General features: G+C 45.5%; 1 protein-coding gene across 13 annotated transcripts; it reads left to right on the forward strand.

Moving 5' to 3' along the window:
* The first annotated feature begins 2,436 nt into the window (after positions 1–2,436).
* B3GALNT1 (beta-1,3-N-acetylgalactosaminyltransferase 1 (globoside blood group)) lies at positions 2,437–19,052 on the forward strand. Of its 13 annotated transcripts, none has more exons than XM_036350793.1 (5): positions 2,447–2,886; positions 5,079–5,169; positions 8,787–9,020; positions 15,452–15,547; positions 16,517–19,052. In XM_036350793.1, exon 5 carries the CDS (start codon positions 16,557–16,559, stop codon positions 17,550–17,552), a length of 996 nt encoding a protein of 331 aa, XP_036206686.1. In that variant the 5' UTR covers positions 2,447–2,886; positions 5,079–5,169; positions 8,787–9,020; positions 15,452–15,547; positions 16,517–16,556; the 3' UTR covers positions 17,553–19,052. The 13 variants fall into 13 exon arrangements, 12 of the variants coding, with proteins under 12 accessions (XP_036206686.1, XP_036206690.1, XP_036206691.1 ...); XM_036350797.1 differs by having other exon boundaries at positions 8,924–9,020; XM_036350795.1 differs by lacking the exon at positions 2,447–2,886 and adding an exon at positions 3,023–3,071.
* Positions 19,053–23,833: the final 4,781 nt, after the last annotated feature.

Genomic DNA, 23,833 nt, shown 5'->3' on the forward strand with positions numbered 1-23,833 from the left:
AGGTCATATACACTATTACATATTTGTGGGGCATGGCTACAGTGTTTGGACAGGTTCAAGCCTTGGACTGAGGAGAGGGCACAGTCCTCTCATTGCCACGTGCAAGTCCCAGCTTGGAGGGCAGAGCCCTCCCAGCACAATTATAGCCAATAGCTTGTAGTTGTAAGCTTGAACCTATGGTCCAAACACGTGGCCTCACGTGCCTGAGTGATGTAGGCTTGACAGAGTTCAGGTGCATGTAGTTGAGGAGGATTGAAAACTACGAGCATGTTGTAAACATTTGATCACGCCCTTACTCTCCCTCGTGGCATCAGCTATAAAATAAAGACACGGCTGTGGGCGTGGGCGCTGTCTCTCCATCAGGGGAGCAGTGTCCCACCGAGACCCAGCTTTTATACTCTTGTCTGTCTTTTCTAAGCCTTTCACCACCCCCACTCAGGGTCACTGAACCAGGCTGAGCTGGCATGGCACATAAGGCGCCCTGGGGCTGAGCATGCCATGGCCATGCCGGCTCACCACGCATATTCTCGCTTTGTTTCTATTAATAGAACGGAACTAGGAGTTTAGATCAAGTATGCCCAGCTAAATATAGAAAACTCCTCCTGCATTTTATCAAATCTTCTTAAAATACACATCACAAGCCCAACCAGTGTGGCTCAGTTGGTTGTGTGTCATCCCATGCACCAAGAGGCCACTGGTTTGATTCCCGGTCAGGGCACATGCGGGAGTTCCAGGTTTGATCCCCAGTGGGGAGGCGTGCAGGACGCAACCAATCAATGATTTTCTCTCATCATTGATGTTTCTGCCTCTCTCTCCCTCTTCCTTCCTCTCTCTATAAAAATCAATAAAAACATATTCTTTAAAAACATACACCACAGGAACTTGTAGAATGCATCACTGCTTTTACCAAAATTATGCACAGGAACTCTAAAGTGGCCCAAGCTCCACAGAGACCAGAATTGTGCTGTTCTTTGAATAACGCTAGTATTTAGTTTAGTGAAGCATCCGAAGCAAGTAGGTACCAGAATGATCCAGACGATTACTCAGTCCATGTAGGTGAATGGATTTGTAACTTGTGTGTTCTCCTCCAAAAAGTCCCAAAGTCTCCACCTCACATAATGCCTGTTAATCTAAAAATGGACTTTATAATAAAGAAGTCTGGAGGACACTTGAAATTTCAGTGATCACTGATACTGGGTCAACCCGATATTATTCATTTAAGAATTAATAGTATGTGTTTCACATTTAAAATTGTATTCTTCCTGAGGGGAAACAATATGAAGAGCACCTCATAAAGCAGTGGTTCTCAACCTTCTGGCCCTTTAAATACAGTTCCTCACTCAGGTTGTGACCCAACCATAAAATTATTTTCGTTGCTACTTCATAACTGTAATGTTGCTACTGTTGTGAATCATAATGTAAATATCTGATATGCAGGATGGTCTTAGGCAACCCCTGTGAAAGGGTCGTTCGACCGCCAAAGGGGTCGCGACCCACAGGTTGAGAACCGCTCTCATAAAGAGTAAAGGGTTCTTGCCATCCAATCAAACATCTCAACCTTCCTTCTAGCTTACAAAAAATGAGGTCAATAGAGAAAAAGTTAAATGACATCAGGAGAGAAAAAAAGGCCAGACAAATCGAGAAAGTAAAACCCTCTGAGATAACTGGCCTAAACTCTTCACCAAGTCAATGCCATGAAACAAAAAAGATGGAGGATTGTTCTGCATTTAGAGAGAGTGTCATAACAGCAAATGCAATGCACGCCTCTTCACTGGATTCTTTCTACAACATGTGACTTTTATTGACAACGGGAGAAAGTTGCATGAAGGCTAGATATCAGGTGCCATCAAATTATAAAACTTCTTAGATGTGATTAAGTTTCTTATATGGCTGCACAGAAGAATGTCTCGGTCTTTATTCTTAGGAAATGCAGGCTGAAGTATTTAGGGAAGAGAGAAGGCATTTATGGAAAAATGTTATACAATCTTGGAGGCCTTCGTACGGGTGTTCACTGACCTACTCTTTCAACTTTATTTTTTCTTAAATATATTTTTATTGATTTCAGAGAGGAAGGGAGAGGGAGGGAGAGATAGAAACATCAATGATGAGAAAGAATCATGGATCAGCTGCCTTCTGCACGCCCCCTTCTGGGGATGTGCCCCTGACCAGAATCAAACCAGGGACCCTCAAGTCTGCGGGAGGACTCTCTAGAGCCGCTGAGCCAAAAGCTAGGGCTCTTTCAACTTTTCACACAGTAATGCTGGAGCCCAGTGGCCAGGAGGGGGAACTGTTGTTAGATGGCACCCCTCCAGGGGTTCCGAGAAAGGAGAAGTATTATTCCTAGATTAATTCAACCACCCCCACCCTCGCCCGAGAGCCTCGCCACTCCTCCCAGGAAGAACTACGTAGATGGTGACGACTCTGGGTGGGGCTGACCTTCTTTGACTTCTCCAGACCAAAGGACAAGTTACCCGAGAGGCATTCCCAAACGGCACGGGACTGACGCCCTAGGCCTAGGACTCCTGTTCCAATTGCAGACCACTGTCAGCCCGACGTATTCCCGCCCTTCCTTCTCCATGGATTCTAGGAGGCGAACGCGCATTTCTTCTGAGAGAGCCAAGAATCCCGTTTTCTTCTTTCCTTAATAGTTCCATGGGAATTATAAATAAGTAAATCCCCCCATGACTGCCTCTAGCATGTGTGTGGCATTTACGCAGCTTTCGAACTCTGCAAACAGACCAAGGGGAGCGAGTCTGAACCAAATCTTTGCGGGAGGTCCGCCGCGACCTCGCCCGACTTCTGCCATCCTCGAGGGTGAAACGCATACCTAGTACCACGGCGACGGTGCTCGGTGATGGCGAGGATCGTGCGAGCGCGTCCCCGCCGGTGAGGAGGGCTGCGGGCCCCCGGCCGCGTGGGGCCGCGCGGGGCCGCGCGTGCGTGCGAGCGAGCGAGGGGCTCGGGCCCTGCGCGTGGTCTGAGCGCGCCCGGCAGCGGGGAGGGTGCGTGCGCGCGGGGCGGGAGAGGCGGCCGCCGCCTGCGCACGAACGGGGCGCGCGCCGCGCGAAAAGGTGAGCCTGCGGCGGGGGCTGGGGCGGCCCCGAGGCTTTGAGACCCCGGGGCTGGGTGGCGGGCGTGATCTGGGGACCCGCGGCGTCCCGGACGCGCCCGCCTCGGGGACGCCCGGAGCTGAACCGCGAGGCTGGGAGGAGGCTGGGCGGCGCCGCCCACTCCGGCCCGGTCGGGAGCGCGGGGAGTAGCCGAGCCCTCGGGCTGCGGCCTCCGCGACCGACAGCTGCCCGAGCCCGGCGGGCGCGGGAGAAGGGGCCCGGCGGCGCCCTGGGCGAGCCGGAGAGCGCCGGGGTGCGTGGCGGACCGGGGTGCGTGGCGGACCGGGGATGCGTGGCGGACCGGGGATGCGTGGCGGACTCAGGCCTTGGCTGCCAGCAGCGCGCCGTAGGCCCGGCCCGGCTCCGGGGTGCAGCCCCAGCCTCCCCGTAAATCCGGGCCGCTCCGGCGAGGAGCCGGGGAGCGGGGCGGCAGGCGGGTAGAGGGGGGTGTTGGAAGCGGGGATCGGACCGAGAGGGGGTTTTGGTGGCCGTGGACCCCCAACGGACCCGAGGCGAACGCGTTCCCGACGCGCAGGGAGGGCTCCGGAGCCGAATTGTGTGAGGGCTCTTCTTGGGGAGAGGTGGGGAAGAATGTGGAACTGAGGAGGAGGATGGGCAAATCGGGCAGAGAGCGGAGGAACCCCGAGTGGTTACGTGATTGGTAAGAGGCGATGTTAACGAGTATATAAAGCCTTTCAAAAGAAATCTTAAAGGTGCCCTGTAGTCGCAGTTTCCCACGCAGCCAGGAGTGATGCCCGCAGCAAGCACGGGTTGCTTTCTGTAGCCCTGCTTTCCACTCCTCGCTGCTGGACCAGCAGGGAGATGGGCCCGGCAGAGGCGGCTTTCTATTCTCTGTGTGTTTTGCACATCGTGTTGGCGTTTAGGAGGTGGCTGCTTTGGCAGGAAGAGCTATGACCAAGGAATAGAATCAGTGGTTCTCAACCTTCCTAGTGCCGCGACCCTTTAATACAGTTCCTCATGTTGTGGTGACCCCCAACCATAAAATTATTTTCGTTGCTACTTCATAACTGTAATGTTGCTACTGTTATGAATCGTAATGTAAATATCTGTTAGGCAGGATGTATTTTCATTGTTACACATTGAACATAATTAAAGCATAGTGATAAATCACAAAAACAATATGTATATATGTGTTTTCGGTTGGTCTTAGGCGACCAACAGGTTGAGAACCGTTGGAATAGATGATCAGACCATGCCCTTTTTATTTTTTGTTTTCAGAGGTTAAAGGTTTGAGTTTGCATTCCTCAACTGGGAACAAGTTTGTGTCTTAGCTTTCCTCCTGCGGCTAGGCCAGAGGTAGGGCGCTGATTTTGTGCTTTCAGAATCTGGTTTTGTGTGGATGCCTGATAAAAGCGCAAATTGGACCTGTATCAGCCTAGAGAAGGGAACCGTTTAAAATTGAGGGATAAGAGTCTATGACATTTTTCTGCTAGACTAGAAAGTTTTATTCAAATGAATGGTCATTGGGTAATTCCAACCCTGAAAATAAAGTCTATCAAAACAGTGGCTAAGTATACTTCCAGATTAGATACATGAGGTGATTTGTGGACAAGAAGGAAGAAGACAGGATCATTTTTCCAAAAATGAAGTGTCAATATATAATAATTTGCTCCCATAGCTTGCTAGGTATAGAACATTGATTTTTTTTATTATTTTTTAATATATATTTATTGATTTCAGAGAGGAGGGGAGAGGGAGAGAGAGATAGAAACATCAGTGATGAGAGAGAATCATTGATCGGCTGCCTCCTGCACGCCCACACTGGAGATCAAGTCTGCAACCAAGGCATGTGCCCTGACCGGGAATTGAACCCGTGACCTTCTGGTTCATAGGTCCGCGCTCAACCACAGGGCCACACCAGCCAGGCTAGAACATTAATTTTAGATGTCATAGTGCCCAATGTTTTCTGACTCAGATGTATTAGTTTTCTGTTCTTCTGTTCAATAGTCCCCAGCGAATCTGTTTTCATTAAAGCATGGAATACAGAAAACAACAAAGAAGTTCAGCTAGTGCTCTGGTCTCATCTGAAATTCTACAGGTAAGTTCATCTTACTTTAATTTAGAAGTTATCCTGCATGCGTAAGATTGACATAATAGTTTCCTTTACAAAATTTTAAGGATCATTTACACAGCTACAAATTTTGTTACATATTCTAGTGCATTTCTTTTCCCCAAAGGATTTGAGAAGGTACAAGACTTAGTTAAGGTCTGCTAAATCATTTTGAAAATTTTTTCTTTCAAAAATGGAATTATTGTTAAAATACCATAGTACCTCAGGAAAATTTAACTATATAAACTTAATTTGGTGGTTATAGTCAACTTCAAGTTCTGACTCAATTATCTTTATCCCAAAGAAAATAATCCAGTGGATACTTTCTTCTCTTTTCTTTCCCCTTCCAGTGATTTGCCTTTTCTGTCTGTCCAGTCTCCAGCTCTGTTCTGTCCACCATTGGATAATATAGGTAGAATCCCATTTTAGGAAATACCTTTTTCCCTTTCGCCACTATATAATGTCTAGGACAAGTGTACTATTCTGTTGCAGCTCTAAAAGCTATCATTGCTCATTCTTGCTCACAGTGTTGGTGGATAACCATACGTCACAGCTCATGATTGAGGTCAAATGTATGGGGTCAAACAGAGTGTCCTTAAATGACCTTATACAACAGATGCATTCAGAAATTGCAGTTCACTTAACATTACGCTCTTTGGCCAATATCTCTTTTGGGACTATGAACAATGGTTTTAATAAGAAGTTGCATACTATAAATACTGATTTGTGTTTGGCACCCGAGCTTTTGACACATTGTGAATTTGAGGAGAGGGTAGCAGAGGGTATGGGCTAGAAGCATAGAGAGGTGCAGGGGCCACATCTAAATATGGGGAGATCATCTGTAGGGTAGAGCCTGGAGAGGCTGCAGAATGGAATATCTGGCTTCATGAGCTTGTACCACTCAAAGCTCTGATAAATTAAGGAATATAAACCGAAAACTAGAGTAGATGATGAGAGTTTACCATTCTATGTGTGTCTGATCCTGAATATAGCTAGTCAGCCAGAGAGCCAAAGCCTTTTGTTGTCCCCATGTAATATCCACAGCCCAGGTTAATAATTATCAGCTCTGCCTACCCTCCAGGAACCATTTCACTTAGGAAACACCGGCGCTGGGACCCTCTTTTCAGTAGCCTGGCCCTTTGAGGTTACTAGGGAACACAGAGAAGAGAGATCTTAGGGAATTTTATTGATGTCCTAAGGCATGCTATTTCATGTTAGAACAGCGGTTCTCAACCTGTGGGTCGCGGCCCCTTTGGGGGTCGAACGACCCTTTCACAGGGGTTGCCCTAAGACCATCGGAAAACACATATATAATTACATATTGTTTTTGTGATTAGTCACTATGCTTTAATTATGTTCAATTTGTAACAATGAAATTGGGGGTCACCACAACATGAGGAACTATATTAAAAGGTCGTGGCATTAGGAAGGTTGAGAACCACTGTGTTAGAACAAACACTTCCACACCAGCATCCTGTTTTATAAACAAAACTAGAGGCCCAGCGTATGAAATCGTGTGCAGGTAGTGTCCCTAGGCCTAGCCTGCGATCAGGGCCATTTTCTGCCCACTCGCCAGTCCCCAGTCCCACCCCGTTCCCCGTGGTTCCCTGTTCGCCATCCTGTGATCGGAGCCTGTGAGCCAGGGGCGGGGGGCACAGAGGTGGTCAGTGTACCTCATAGTGACTAGTCGAGTGGTCGTTCTGGTCGTTACACCATTATGGTCGCTGGGCTTTTATTATATACTAGAGGCCCGGTGCACAAAAATTTGTGCACTCGGGGGGGGGGGGGGGGGGGTCCCTCAGCCCGGCCTGTGCCCTCTCGCAGTCTGGGACCCCTCGGGAGATAACGACCTGCTGGCTTAGGCCTGCTCCCGGGTGGCAGAGGGCAGGCCCAATCCCTAGGTGCAGCCCCTGGTCGGGCTCAGAGCAGGGCCGATTGGGGAGTTGGGGCGCCGCCCCGTCATGCACAGAGCAGGGCAGATTGGGAGGTTGTGATGCCACCCTCAGTCACGCTCAGGGTAGGGCCAAGTGGGGGGTTGGGGCACCGTCCCCTGTCACACTCAAGGCAGGGTCGATGGGGAGGTTGCGGTGCCACCCCCTGTCACGCACAGAGCAGGGCCCATCAGGGGGTTGGGGTGCCGCCACTCTCACTCAGGGCAGGGCCGATGGGGGGGTTATGGCTCTACCCTATCACACACAGAGCAGGGCCTGTGGGGGAGGGGGTTGGGGAGCTCCCCCCTATCAGGCACAGAACAGGGCTGCTCAGGGGTTTGGGGCTCCGCCCCCTGTCACACACAGAGCCGCAGGGCGATCAGGGGGTTTGGGCGCTGCCCCCTATCACGCTGATCCCGGTGCCGGGAGGCATATTACCCTTTTACTATATAGGGTAGAGGCCTGGTGCATGGGTGGGGCCGGCTGGTTTGCCCTGAAGGGTGTCCTGGATCAGGGTGGGGGTCCCCACTGGGGTGCCTGGCCAGTCTGGGTGAGGGGCTGAGGGCTGTTTTCAGGCTGGGAGTGACTGAAGTTCCCAACCGCTCCTTTTTTTCTTTTTTTTTTTTTTTTTATACTGGGCCAGCTTTACCTTGAGGCTTGGCTCCAGCTCTTAGGCCTGCAGCTGAAAGTAGGTTTCTGGCCTTTGCTTACAATGTTGCGAATCTGCTGGCTGAAGTCCGGTGGTATTTGTTACAGAGTTTCGTAAACTGCTCACTCAGAGGCCTGCAGCCGCAGGCAGGGAACGCTGGCTGAAGTCCGTCGGTATTTGTTACAGCCGGCTCAGAGGCCTGCAGCCGCAGGCGGGGAACGTTGGTTTCCTCCGTCACTGAGGCAACCAAGCCTCATGTTAGTTTCAAGCTGCCTGGCTGCTGGCCGCCATCTTGGCTGACAGTTAATTTGCATATCTCACTGATTAGCCAATGAAAAGGGTAGCGGTCATACGCCAATTACCATGTTTCTCTTTTATTAGTGTAGATGATGATTGTATTGGAGCACAGCCATACCTATATATTTAATATTGTCTGTGGCTCTGTTTTTACTACAAAGGCAGAATTGATTGAGTAGAGACCATATGGCTCACAAAGAAAATGTTTGCTATCTAGCTTTTTATTTACTTTTTTAAATTGCCCACTTCTGGACTAGAACATAGAATTTTGCTAAGCTCCTAAGCTGTGCTTAGACAAGTCTGTGGCCACCTACCCTCACTATGACTGAGGACTCAAACCGTGTCTCTTATCTGGAACTGTATTTGGCTACTATTTTGGTAACAGACTTTTGTTTTCAAAGATGGAGTTACCCACTTTCTAAGATAAAAATGGTAATTGACTCTTACCTCTTAGAGTATTAAATGGTTCTCTAAACTGACACTGGCCCTATAATTTGCACATTAATTGAGCATCTACACATTCTGAAAGTTGCAAACTCAGCTCCCCGCCATGGAGGCTGCCCACTAATTTGGAGACATTTGAGGAGGGGGGTCTCCCTTCATCTTCTCCAGGGGAGCTTTACTCATTACATTTGGTGCGCAACTTGGAGATAGGAACCTTCCTCCTCGCTCTCCACGAAGTGCAGCAACCTGAGGGCAGGATTTGTCTGTCATCTTCCCCGTTGCAGCCCCAGCCTCTGACACCTGTCCAGTGTTCCGAATGAGTGAATGAAATGTCCTCCAGTTGGTAAAGCTGTAATGCAACAGACAGAAGTCCAGCCTTCTGCTCTTCTGCCTGATGGGTGTGATCTTTGCTCTGCTCCAGTTTTCCTAGCTTCTCCAGATCCGGCCATCCTGGTGCCTCTTCCCGCAGGCTGCTCTGTCATGGCATTCTCTCAGACCACCCACCCCTGAGTGCAAAGGTAAGGCCACTTTCGCTCTACTCTTTGCTCCCTGCCCAGGAATCTCAAGAGGCTGTAAGATCGGATGTGAGGCTGGCTCTCCTGTGGCACTGTGCTCTGGAGAAGGAGCACAGCATTTGGAGGTGGGCCTGAGCTTGGGCTCCAGGTCTGCCTGTACTTGGACTGCACAGGTCTCTGACAAATAGGGTGATTACACATATTCCACAGTAGAGTCACTGTGCTTTGTAAATTGCTATAGAAGTGATACAGATTTAAGCCCAAGCCCACCTTTCCTTAAAAAAATAAAACAAAAAAACCCCATTTAGAATGCTAACATGCATTCACATTATTAAGAGTGGGTTTTGTTGCTGTTGTTGTTGTTGTTGTTGCAAGTGCAGATAGGGCAGAAGCAAAAAGGAAATTGCAGCTGAATTTTGCTTCTCAGATTTTGCTACTTTTGGCTGCTCTAATTGTTCTTAGCCCAAAGACTGCACAGCACAATCCCAGACATTTATAAGTATTCCCACATATTATTATTCCTACAAGAAAGTACGTTGTCTGCAAATAGTATATATGTATATATATGTATATTATATGTATACCAGTATATCATGTCTTTTTAAAATACGTTTTTAAAACTCCACGTGTCTTCTACTTCAACACACCAAGGCAGGAGGCTTTTATTTTAACAAGACTTGCATGAAAGACATTCTCCCATGTATCTCAGAATATACCTGAAGGTAGTACTGATGCAACCAGCAGGCAATCCAAGGGCAGAATTGGGAAGTGGTGATGGAGTATTAGGTATTTATGCTCACCCTCTACTTAAAACTGTGTAACAACCATGGAAAGTTGTGCTTAATGGTAGTTGTTTTTTTTCTTCAACTCAATGAATACTTCAGATTCGTTCTTAAAAATTGAACAATGTTTTTAAATTACATAAAAAAATAAACCTTTTCCATATACTGCATTTTAAACATCAGTAACAAAGTCATGGAATCTTGGAGTTGGGAGAGACCATAGAGGTTACCTAAAATAACTTGAAACTCAATGAGGAATTAATTTCTGTAACATTCCTGCCAACCACTTGAAGATTTCCACTGGTGAGGACCAGTCCGTTCTAGAAATCTATATTGGACCCTCTCACTAATTTTAATCTTTGGGCTTCCATCTGCCTTCTGGAGTTAAAACTCACATATTGTTCAGAATATTTGAAAGCATCTACCATGGCTCTTCTAAGCTTTTGTTTTCTCCAGACTAGGACATCCCCCACTGCCGCTACCTCTAGTCCTCACGGAAGACGATAAACCAAATGCATCACCAACGACTTACATCTGACTTATCAGTGGTCCTTTTAAGATGGATGAAGTAAAAGGCAGGTTCTTTTTAATGCAAACTTTTGACAGATTAAAGCGTATTTTACTTTTAAGCATTATTAAATCAGGTAAACATAACGGTCACAGTTCACTCATTCAATAAATACAAGTTGATTCTCTATTCTACATCCAGCTGTGTGCTTCAAAGTAAAAAGAAAAATATAAACCTTACCAAATATGCACAATTCTTACAGTAGGTTGATGCCACTTGAATACCTCACACCTCCATTTGAAAAGGTTAATGTGTTTTGTCGTTCCTCTCCAGTGGCTAGAAGTACCTGTTGTAGGACTTGTGACGGTGCATATCATACCGCAAAAAATAATGTCATTCAGCCACGGGAGGACTGTAGGGCAGGAGGAAGGGTCATGCGAGAGGGGAGCCTGTGTGTGGAGGAGGGTCCCGAAAAGTCCACATTTGGCTTTGTGCGCCGCTGCCGCCGGATCCCGTCGGCTTCTATGTTCAGGATGCAGAACAACAGGAATGTTAAGATCCTGGACGAAACATAATCCGAGGGCTCTAAAAGAAGGCCTGCTGATTTGGAGGGGAAAAGTGGATGGACTAGGATTTATTTGCCTGTTTAAATGTGTTTCTAGAGCGTGCACTGTCCTATGGGAGACGTTAAAGCCAGCAGCGGGGTTTGTCGATAGAACAAGTATGAGCAAATAAGAGTAAGCTATGGAGCATATAGTGTGGACTTTAACAATAGCAGTACCATCTACTCAGCTGTCACTGTGTGCCAGCCCCATCCTGCGTGTTTATATGTGTTACTTTAGAAAATGTAGTTTCTGTTTTAGGAGGTCCAGGGTGGGGCCTGTGGGTCTGCATGTCTATCAAGGTCCCATGCACTGCACTTCGAGGGTCTAGAGCAGCATATTGGAGTCACCTGGGAAGCTACCTGACCCTCACCGCCCTCTGAAACTCCGAGGTGGTTGGCCCTGCGGGTATCCTGGTGTTGAGTTTTTCAAGTTCTCCAGGAGATTATGATGTGCAGCAACGCTTGAGAACCACTGGGCTAAAGAAAGAGGCAGGAGAGAAGTTGTGAAACATCACTGGTTATTTGTTTCTGATATATTCAGTGGTCAGAATGGTAGAGTTTTGTATTGCTTTGTTTCTGAATTAATATGTTCAATTTGAGAAATTTTCCTCACGGGTGTGTATTTATAAGAAATAGGACATGATTGATGTGTGTACGGCACTTACAGAAGTGCATACAAGCACTTTCCCAGGGCATTTGCATAATATTCAGATATCCAGCAAGCACCTACTATGTGCTAGGCACCAGGGATATGGCAGTGAGCAAGGCAGGCAAGGACAGGCAATAAACAAGTAGACAAAACCTTTCAGGTCGGGTTACATGCTAAGGAGAGCATGGAAGATGTGACAGAAAATAAGGGCTGGGGGTATTGCTTGAGATAAGAGGTTCGGAAGGACTCTCCCAAGTGACATTTTGCTGAGACCTGCAGTGTGAGAAGGAGCCAGCCTTTTCCAGAACCGGCTTATGAGTTAAGAGGAAGAGCAAGTGCAGACTCTGCAAGGGTGGGTAACATATACATTACATTTGCAATTAGAAAAATTTTTGTATATTTTTGAAAATAATTAAATTTGCTTTCCCTTTGCAAAAAATAACCAACATTTTTGCATCCCAGGAAAGAATTCCAGGTAATTCTGGTTTAAATAATGGTACTCTTTGTTCTGTTTCTCTGGAGTACTTACTAGTATTTTCATTTGAACTGAATCCCCCAGGTCACTCTCCCCTCCCCCATTTATTTCCGAGTGCCCAGCATGGTTTTGTTACAAAATAAGAAGGTCTGTATTTTTATGAATGATTAGTTGTTAACTGTTACTGTTGTTAATACTTCAGATTTCAGGTTTTGAGAGTGGGAATCTTGAGTCTTTCTGTTTAAAGACTGTGATGCTGCTTTACTGTTTCTATCAAGATTCAATGGTTGCAAGAAATTAAAACCCACTCAACCCAACCCTGGTCAAGGGGTGGGCAGCAGACTCCCTAGGATAGATAAGAAGGTAGTGGCCAACATACGTACTATTATTTGTAATACTTTAAACAATAAAATTAAATTAAAAAAAAAAAAAAAAAAGAAGGTAGTGGCCAAGAACCTGAGATCTGGAGTCCTGTTTGATTTTGGCTCCCTCACTTACAAACCTGGGACTTTGGGCAAGTTATTGACTCTCCCCAAGCCTTAGTTTTCTTACCTATTAAATGCAAACAGTAAAGGTTTTAAAAGTGCTTTAACTTGTGGGTTCTCTGGAACATTACACACCACGACGGGCACCCAGGGCCGTCATGCCATGTAGACAACTGCCAACACCGATTGCACACAGTAACCAGATACGCAAAATGACTCATTGGCTTGCCAATTGACTCAATGTTTCTGTTGAAGTATAACAAACAAAAAGAAACTGCACAAAGTTAGAAGATGAGTTATCCAGGTAAACACATGTGTAACCACAATTTAGGTCAAGAAATAGAACCATCAGCCCAGCCAGTCCTCTTCAGCCTTTCCCAGTGAGTATTTCCTCCCTCTCCCTAGAGTCCTCAATTCTAACACCACAGATTGCTTTTGCCTGCTGTTCAACTTTGTGTAAATGGAATCATGACGTCTCTTCTTGATGTGTCTGGTTTCGTTAGCTCCTCGTTATCTTTAAGAGATTCTCCATGATGTCATGTGAGGTTGCAGTTGGTTCATTTTCATTTTGTACAATGTGCTATGATATAAATGTATTTCTCTCTTCTACTGTGGGTTGACTCCAGGTAGGGGCTGTCATGAAAAGTGTGCTGTTACGAACATTCTGGGCATATTTGGGTGTCCTAATATGCATACACACTGTTGAGTTTGTAGCTAGGAGTGGTATTGCTGTATCATAGGGTACATAGATGTTCAGCCTTAGTGAATAACACTGAAAAGTTTTCCAAATTGAACCAATGTGTTCCCCCCCAAAATTTTTTTTTAACTCTAAACTGCTCTTAAAAAGTCTTATTTATTAACTAGAGGCCTGTTGCATGAAGAGATTCGTGCAATAGGCCTTCCCTTCTCCTGGCTGTGGGCACCGGTTTTCCTCCAGCACCTGGGACCCAGGCCTTAGCTCTGGCTGGAGCCACCTTCCATCCTCCATCTTCGCTGCTCTGGCTCGCCTTCAGCCTTTGCTCCGCCACTTAGAGCTTATGTATGCAAATTAACTGCCATCTTTGTTGGTGGTTAATTTGCATATCATGCTGATTAGCCCATGGGAGGCGTAGCGAAGGTACGGTCAATTACCCTGTTTGTCTATTATTAGATAGGAAGGATTCACAGAAACTAGTTTCTTAATTCAGTGATTGCAATGATGTTCTAGGGCAGGCTTTCCCAAAGTATGGAATTCTTCTAGTCCTGCCACAGACTCTGCGAATTAAAGTGGGTTCTTTGTTCAGACAAATTTGAGAAACATTGCATAATATATCCTCTTCTGAGAGATTGTACATTAACATGAAAAACTCTGAGGAGCCGTCCATTCAAAATTAATGGTTTAAGTTTGATTCTTTTGCCCCACTGAGCCCTTTTGAAGCTAAAACACCTGTTGATAAAACATAGACTCAGCCTGGGATTGGACTGGGCAGTAAGTTCTGGTGCTTAATCACGGAGGTGCCGATGACTCGTCTGGGATGGCGGTTTCCTATGATGATGACAGCCTTGGCATGCTTCATAACCTGGAAGCTGACGTGCTCTGTCTCTGGAGGTTTTCTGGGCTTTTCTGTTAGTTGAGATGTTTTTTCAGCTGTTAAGGATCAACCACCCAATCAACAAGTAATTACTGGCAGCTGCTGTGTAGCCAGCATTGCACTAGGCTTGTGGGATAGGAGAGGATGTTTGCTTAGTGTAGATGATGTGGGATCCAGTTGGGGAATGCACGTGTAGTTACATATAATAATGAGTTTATCTTTAATAAAATGGAAATTGCTTTTAAATTGTAATTTATATATAGTTTATTTCTTGACAGTGACGTGTGACATTATTATATAAGATCTCAGTAATAAAATCATGGTCTACTTCCCCGTTGGCCTTTTTCTATGTTTCTGTTTGTCGATGTTTTCAGGGTCTTCTTCCTGTCCCTCCCCTGGGATTTGCGATTTAGAACCATGTCAGGGTTCACCAAGCCCACTGCTCAGCTGGCCCAAGGAGGCCTATGCTGGGAGAACAGCTGCCTGTGATCCCGCGTCAGGGCATGAGCCCATCCCAGACCTGAGGCCAGGCCAGTGTGATTCCCATGACATCATAGTGTGTGCATCCGTCCGCATGCCTGCGTGCCATTCCACTTCGGAAATTGCTGAGGGCCCCTGAGCTGACTGGGCAATCCATCTTCGCCCCCACAGACCTCGAACTAACTGAATTAGCATTGGGATTCTTGGCTTGGAGCTGGAAAAAAAAACCTCTTATGAAGTGAAATAACTTCCCCGAGGGGCACACAGTCCTTAAGTTTTGCAGTCAAGATGTAGGATGGGCCATTTAGCTCTGATATCCAAGCATTTTTATTATGCTTTTTCTTCCTTTTTTTGGGATAAATTTCAAATACAAAGAAACCTATAAATATATGAGAATGCCTCTGTTTCCCTCACCCTGAATGAACCACTGTTTTATAGTATTTGTGGTTAGTCTATTTTTTCCCCTTTTCCCCACATGCCTCCTTCATTCTTCCACTCCGACACCCACACTGCTGAGTGTGGGAGGTATCCCTGCAGTCCCTTTACGAAGTAGTTACGGGAACAGAATTAAAGATAGGGTACAGCAGTGTCACTGAGAAGTGCCGTGTTTTACTTCCTGTAGTGGCCCCTGAGGTCTCTAAGGGGGAAGTAGAACTGTTGTAGAGGGACATGAGACACCAGCTGACGTGAGGACTTAGAGATTTTAAGTCTTGAATACCAGCCACCCTCTTCCGTGATGAAGTCAGGAACTCTGAATTCTGTGGACCAGCAGTATTTTTTTTTTTTTAAGTATAAGTTATAAGTCTCCCTTTCCCTCTTTGACCTCCCTAGTCCCCTGACCCATATGTCAATGCTGTTACGTTTCTTATGTATCTTACAGAAATTTCAAGCATCCTGACTACTGCTTACTACTGAACGTTCATTTGGTGAAATTGAAGGTCTTCCACTCACTCAGAAGAAAGAAATCCAGAAGAAGGTAATAAATAGAAATATACTTATGGTTTTGAAACCCCCTTTTCTTCAGGTAGTGAGAATTCATCAAGATTATTTCTTTTGAATGATTCCTTTTGACAGTAAAAATCAATTTAGAGACACAGATAGAATGGAAAAGATGCCAAGGGTAGAACACAGCTGGTGATGGCAAGCTTCTGTTTGTTGAATAACTAACACGGGCCACATACTTTGCACCCATTAGCACAAATGTGCACGGTATTAACATCTTCAAGATGTCAAGAGGAGGAAGCTGAGGCCCCAAGAGGTAAACAACCTACACGCCTGCCTTGTTGGGAAAGGAAGGAGCTGGGCTGTAGACTCTGGTCTCTCTGCCCACATGGGTAGTAGGAAGCCCAAATTCTGTTCTGGCCAGTCCTTGAGAGGCCTTTCCTGCCTTTTGGACTAGATAGTTCCTCTGCTTTTTGCTGCTGCTTTATTTTCTTCGTGGTCCCACAGGCCATAGGCATCATAACCACAGTCACATTTTCACACGTGGAAACCGTGGCTTGTAAAATGCATGTACGTTAACTTCTGTAATGAGAGTTGCTGTTTTGAGTTTTCCCCAGTGTTGAAGAGTTAACAGGGCCTCCACTGCCTACATGCAATTATAAACGACTTCCTTGACTCAGGGCACTTTTCCTGAGTTTGTCCGAGACTCGTTAAAATGTGCTGCTTTGTTAGAATGAGAACTAGGAACTAATGTGAAACAAGAACTCTGAATTTTCCAAAATAATCAAGACTATTTTTAACCTTTATCTTGATGTAAAAAGCTCAACGATATTTTTGGTTGTTGGTATCCACTTGTTTACAGTTAAAGGAAGTCAGTAAGATTCGGGTTAGGATTTGGGGGTTTGCTTGGAGCTTTGTTCTGCTCTTTCTCCTTAAGTAGCCAGTCAGGTATCATTTGGAAATGTGCTTTGGGTGGTGGATGACCCGCCTGGTCTCTGGTCAGTCTTCCAGAAGCCGAGCCACGTGCTTCTGTGCTGCTGTGGATGGCCCTGGCTCTCCTGACCGCACTCCCCAGTAGGATGTCACTGCGATCCCTCAAATGGAGCCTCCTGCTGCTGTCACTCCTGAGCTTCCTCGTGATGTGGTACCTCAGCCTGCCCCAGTACAATGTGATCGAGCGCGTCAACTGGATGTACTTCTATGAGTATGAGCCCGTTTACAGGCAAGACTTCCGCTTCACGCTTCAAGAGCATTCCAACTGCTCTCATCAAAACCCCTTTCTTGTCATCCTGGTGACCTCACACCCCTCCGATGTGAAAGCCAGACAGGCTGTGAGAGTTACTTGGGGTGAAAAAAAGTCTTGGTGGGGATACGAGGTTCTTACATTTTTCTTATTAGGCCAACAGGCCGAAAAGGAAGACAAAGTGTTATCATTGTCCCTAGAGGATGAGCACCTCCTCTACGGTGACATAATACGACAAGATTTTTTAGACACGTACAATAACCTGACGTTGAAAACCATTATGGCCTTCAGGTGGGTCACTGAGTTTTGCCCCAATGCCAAGTACGTCATGAAAACAGACACCGATGTCTTTATCAATACTGGCAATTTAGTAAAGTATCTTCTAAATTTAAACCAGTCAGAGAAGTTTTTCACCGGTTATCCTCTAATCGATAATTATTCCTATAGAGGGTTTTACCAGAAAGCCCATATTTCCTATCAGGAGTATCCCTTCAAGGTGTTCCCTCCCTACTGCAGTGGGTTTGGTTATGTGATGTCCAGAGACTTGGTACCAAAAATCTATGAGATGATGAGTCACGTCAAACCCATCAAGTTTGAAGATGTTTATGTTGGGATCTGTTTGAATTTATTGAAAGTGGACATTCATATTCCAGAAGACACAAACCTTTTCTTTTTGTATAGGATTCATTTGGATGTCTGTCAACTCAGACGTGTGATTGCAGCCCATGGCTTTTCTTCCAAGGAAATTATCACATTTTGGCAGGTTATGCTGAGGAACACCACATGCCATTATTAATTTCATATTCTACTCAAAACTTAGAGAAGGACAGGACACTTTGTGGGAAGCGTCAGAGTTGGCACTGTAATGGAACACTCATGAGAAGGTCACTGTGTTGGCTTGCACTGGACTGAAATTCCTGACGCACCCATAGACTAGAGACTACAGGCTTACACTTTACTTGTGTTATATTTTGACAGAAATCAAATCAGGCTCTTCAAAGATGATATTGAGAGGAATGAAACAAAGTCTTTTGTTAATAACAGGACCAAACAATTTGAATATATCATTCTGTAGACTAGAACTTCTTAAAGGGATTTTATTGAATTATAAGCTCATTAGTTCATAACAAAGCAATGTGGAGCTCTATTTATTGAATAGTATAGTCAGTTAATGGTTTTGTGTATCTCTTATGTGGATTACCAATTTTAAAAATATATAGTTCTGTGTAAAAACTTGGAGTTATACCAAACTATTACCTGTCTTTGGTCATTTAGAAGGTACTTCAAGGTGTTGCAGTATTTCAGAGTTATCAATTATTATTTAATATTGCTTAGAAATTTTTGAGTGTTTAAATGTTATGTTTTTTCAATACTGTATAAACAGAATAGTGAATCACCCTTTACATTGGAACTCTTTTCCAGTTACTTCACTAATGAGTTATTAATAACTCCATTAATGTAAAGTTATTGGTCATTATTGTGTATCAATAATCTCTTTAACTTTGATAAATATTTTATTGTGGTAATATAGAGAATAATGAAAGGGAGAAAATCTAAACTATTGTCTTGTTTTTAAAAATATAACCTAGTGTTTTTAGATGTCACTTTTATCGGTCTCGTTTTCTACCTGGGAATTAGGATTAACATAGAATGCCAGGCAGTGTGTTTCCTTTGGGAAAGGACTCTAAAGGCAAAAAAGAAAAGACTCTGATGGCCAGAATACATCGAAAGGAATGTCGTACTCTGGTACTTGAGTTGGAAAGAGAAGACTAAAGAGTTGAGTTGCATTACTGATCTCCGTGTGTTTTCTCATTAGCAATCAGTTTGAGAATAAAGAGGAAAAAAACCAGTGCTGCTCTATTGTTATTAGTTTCACATCAAGAGGAAAGCCCTAATGTGTGGTCTAAAATCAAAGCTGATTTTCATGTCGTGTAGAAGTATATTTATTTTTTTTATGGAAGCACTGATGTCTCTTTTGTTGGATCTGTTACTAGTAGATTAAAGAGGAACGCTTCTTCCCCATATTCTTGGGATTGTGCAATTTCCAATTATGACTGAAATGGGACAGTTGATTCCTTTTTTCTGGATTAAATGATGGCAGGCGAGCAAATCCTTTGGCAGAAAATATAAACTTGAAAGTACATTGTTAGCTCTTGTAATACACAAATATTTGTAATTCTTCTATAAGAAAAAATTTTAATTAGAACTATTGTAATTTGTGAGTCTCTGTAACAAGGCTATTTCCATTTCCCTGGTCTCAGACCTGATTCAGTCATAATAAAATCAATTCAGTGAAGTAGTCTATGGAATCAATCTATGCCCCTGTCAATCCCTATTCACATAGGAGTCACTTTCTTTAAGACAAATGGTGATTATTTTTGCAGTATGATTAGATTTGATTAATTTTGTAAATGTATATATTGTTGTTTGTGAAGCTAACTCAGAAGTTTTTAAAAGAGAACTTTTTTTTAAAATATATTTTATTGATTTTTTTACAGAGAGGAAAGGAGAGGGAACATCGATCAGCTGCCTCCTGCACACCCCTCACTGGGGATGTGCCCGCAACCAAGGTACAAGCCCTTGACTGGAATCGAACCTGGGACCCTTCATTCCGCAGACCGATGCCCTATCCACTGAGCCAAACTGGTCAGGGCTAAAAGAGAACTTTTAAAATAAAAAATAATTTCTCTTCACTTTAAAATAAGACCACAACAACACAGACGTAAAATGTGAATAATTGCCAAATTTCAGAAAACTGTTCCTTCTCAACTAGAGATTGGTGCCTAAAAGATCTTGAAAAAGTTAAATGATTATAAAAATCAATATGAGGTTGTGTCATTACATTTTTTGTTTTTAACTACATGTTTCTTTGTAGTTAAGCTTTCAGGTAAAACAAATTAGTCCTCTGTGTTATTAAAATCTTGGCCTCTGATGTTTAATCACATAAACAGCTTCTTTTATTTTAACTCAAAATCAAGTCTAACACTGGAGCCTAACCTTAGGCTACTTCCTGTCTGCCACAGCCCTGCCAGTTTGCTTGCCCACGAGCTCTGAGTTTGTGACCCCTCGCACATTAGCTCTTGCCAGATTAGGCCACAAGTACAGCTGCCAGACCTCAGAGGTTGACACCACCGTTTTCTTTTTACCCACATTGCACACCCCTGGTTGCCATCGTTGGCTGGGGCTCTGCTGCATGCCTTTCTTCATCTCAGGACCCAAGCTGAAGGGCAGCCCCGGCCTGGAGCATGCTGCTGTAGGAGGAAGGAAAAAGGAGTTGGAGGAAACTCTGCGCACAGGTCCACTGACCAAAGCAAATCTCACACCAAGCTCAGTGCGTCTGTGTTCTCACAGGATATAGTGCAGGTCACGTTGGAGCGGCCAGAATGCATTGTTCTACAGGGTGGAGGCTGAAGAGTTGGGTACAGGCATGTAACCTGCCACAACTAGTATGTGAAAGGGCTTGGGGGCGGGGGGCGGGGGAGTTCCTGTGTTTCTGAGCTGGCTTGAGCGGCTCAGTGCTTTTTCTGGCTCACTTGGAGCTGGTGCTTTGGGCCCTTAACTGAGAGGGCTGCCCCCTTGTTAATCTTTTCCTGCTCTACCCCACACGGTCTTGGCATTATGGTGTTCCCATCAGTCTCCAGATACAGAGCAGCCAGAGCTGAGCTGTTTATAACAACAGATTTTCCGAGCATGAGGTTAGGGATAAAGCGTGTTTCTCTTGGGGTCTGCAGGATGGAGGGAGGGAGAGAGGAATTGGAAGGGGGCCAACTTTGAGGGCGGGGCGGGGGGGGGGGACTGTGACTATGAGAAATGTAGCAGGCCCGTCCTGCTGAGCCTGTGGTTTATCTGTGCTGTAATCCACTGAGAATTAATCTTCATATTAAGCCAACTCCTGGATGTTGTGTGAGCCGAAGACCAACTCTCACGGGGAACCCCTCTCACTCTGCCAACAGCTCCTTGATTATCCCACGTGTGGTTAACTTGGGACCAAACATTCAAGGAGTCTATCAGAATAGATGGCACCTGCTGATGGGGTGTTGGTCGGAGATGGAAGCAAGCACAGGACACAGGCTCCAACGGCCAGGGTGCAATTTGAGTGGAAGTCTCTTGACAGAATTTGTGCCCAAGAGAAGGGCCATCTCATGGGTTTTGTAAGGACAAAGGATACAGAGATGGCCACTCTCGTCCTGTAGGTAAGTGATAAAGACAGGCACAGTCCTGGCCAGTTTGGCTCAGTGGATAGAGCATCGGCCGGCGGACTGAAGGGTCCTGGGTTCGATTCTGGTCAGTGACATGTACTTCGGTTGCAGGCTTGATCCTGGGCCTGGTCAGGGTGCCAGGTGGAAAGCAACCAACCAATCAACCTGTCTCTCTCACAGCAAGGTTTCTCTCTCTGTCTCTTCTCCTTTCTCTGAAAATCAATGGAAAAATATCCTCGGGTGAGGATTAACAAAACAAAAGAGACAGGCACAACACCTGTATTTCGATAGTCTTTAAGTCCTGGGTGTGGTCAACACAACCCCAGGGGTAGTGAAATATTAGAGCTGGGAGAGATCTACTTCCAGCTTTTTCTTTTTTTTTACTATATAACTATTTTATTTTTTTACTATATATATTTATAATATTTACTATATATATTTATAATATTTACTATATAACTATTTTATTTTTTAAAATTTTGTTTTGTTGCTTAAAATATTACAAAGAGTAGTACATATGTCTCCTTTTTTTTCCCCTCCCCTTGACGTTCCCCGGCCTGCCCTACCCCCCAATGTCTTGTGTCCATTGGTTATGCTTATATGCATGCATACAAGTCCTTTGGTTGATCTCTTACCCCCCTCCCCCCACAACCCTCCCCGGCCTTCCTGCTATAGTGAGCATTATGCTAAGTGAAATAAGCCAGTCAATGAAAGAAAAGTACCACATGATCTCACTCATTTATGGATAATAAAGACCATTATAAACTGGGAGAGATCTTAGAAGTCTTCTCACCGTGGTTTCCAGGCTTCTGTGTGATAGGAAAGGAAGGAGCTAATGAAATTTATGTACAGTTTTCAATATTACGGTGGAAGGTGCCAGTGAGCAGCAACAAATGGAGGGCAGGCAGCGATTCCAGCAGTCGCTTCCCTGTATGACACAGTCCTGTAGCCAGGCCCCAGGGAGAGGTCACTGGGGTGTCTGATGACATCATTCCAAGTTTGCTGCATATGCATTTCAAAATAAAAGCATGTCCTCAGCACCCATGGCTGGGATGCTCGCTTCTGGAAATAACCCGGGGCTGTGTAGGAGACAGGGGTGTAGAATCCAGGATTCTGGAGGGGGGCGAGGGCCATGGCCAGCGAGTCAGCTCCAAATAGGAACCGGGGTCTTTGTGCCACAGGCTTCCACTTGTTTCCTACAATTTCTTCTTTTTTAAAATATGTTTTTATTTATTTCAGAGAGAAAGGGAGAGGGAGAAAGAAACATCAATGATGAGAGAGAATCATTGATCGGCTGCCTCCTGCACACCCCCTACTGGGGATCAAGCCTGCAACCTGGGCATATGCCCTGACAGGGACTCGAACCATGAGAACCACGAAGCCGCACAGGCCGGGTGCTACAATTTCAATGAAAAGGTGTCCATCACCCAGGGGAAAAGAACACAGTAAAATGACATTATGGCAACCCTGAAGCCACCTGTAATGGAAGATATATTTCTTTGCTATTTCAGATCCTAAGGCCAGAAACACTAAGGCTCTCTTAATCTTTAGGAAGCCGAAGCAGGCTGCCCGGGTTTGAACCAAGACTTCTCTGATTGCTAGCTCCAGGACCTTGGGCAAATCACCTTACCTTTTTTGTGCCTCAGTTTCTTTACCTACAAAAATGAGGAAAATGTCCTGCCTAGTAGGGTTGTTGGCACATAGCTATATAACTGTTCATTGTTATCGTTTTTGTTATTGGTAAAAAAAACAAACTACTTCTGGACTTCTAAAACAGTTTTTCAGACTTTGTCCCGGAGCACCCACACTTAGTGGTGGTTAAATAAGTCATCTTAAGGCATCTTGCTGCTGCCACTCAGAAGTCAGCTGAGGTTCTTGGGGCCCACAGACTCTGACTTCCACCAGCCCCCCTGCAGCCCAGGCTGCCCAAGCTCAGTGCAGATGCAACCCTCCCAGGGCTCTGGGCTTGGTCTCCATCCCTGTCCCAACTCTCTGTTCCTCTGTCACTTCCCTTCCTTCCCACTGCTCTGAGTCCGAACTCAGCACTGGGGCTGGGAGAATGGAGAGACATGAAGAGAGGCAGACAGACACCTCTGGGCCACCGTGAGGAGGAGAAGAGGAGGAGGAGCAGCCTGCCCGCCACCAGTGGAGGAGCAGGACTCAGGCTGCTGCAGAGATTTCTTCTCTGGCATCCGTGAGGTGATAACGGGCCCGTCCCCTTCCCAGGTGAGGCCACCAGGTCCATCCCATGAAAAGATGCATCTTTCAGTCTCTAGTCCAATACCCTGATGACTGCCAGTTCCAGGATGAGGCATTCTTCCTTTCCTGACCGAAAAGAATTCCCTCCTTCCCACTGTCTCCCCATCCCCATGCTGTGGGAAGGCTCCCACACAGCCAGGACCTGCCCAGGTGAGGAAAGACTTTTCGAGTCCTTGGTGGATGGCTCTGAGCTTCAGACCCAGCAGAAATGCTTCAGGGGAGAGGGAAGTTCTCCAGTAAAATGGTGAGTCGGGTGGTGTGTGCCCTGGAAAAGGACATGGCCGCAGTGGGCCTGGCTGGTGTTGCTCCTTGGTTGAGTGTCGACCCAGGAACCAAGGGGTCACTGGTTTGATTCCCAGTCAGGGCACATGCCCCGATTTCAGGCACAATCCCCAGTAGGGGGCGTGCGGGAGGTAGCAGATTGATGATGTTTCTCATCATTGATGTTTCTATCTCTATCCCTCTTCCTTCCTCTCTCCGTAAAAGTCAATAAAAACATATTTAAAAAACAAAACGAAACAGAACACAAGGAGAGGAAGGGGACAAGAGCTGATTTACGGCTGACCTTAAAGTGAGAGCATTTCCTACCCTGCAGGTGGTGTGCAAATTGGTAGATGCT

Source organism: Myotis myotis, unplaced genomic scaffold (genome assembly GCF_014108235.1).
Source record: "Myotis myotis isolate mMyoMyo1 unplaced genomic scaffold, mMyoMyo1.p scaffold_m19_p_2, whole genome shotgun sequence".
Classification (NCBI taxonomy): domain Eukaryota; kingdom Metazoa; phylum Chordata; class Mammalia; order Chiroptera; family Vespertilionidae; genus Myotis; species Myotis myotis.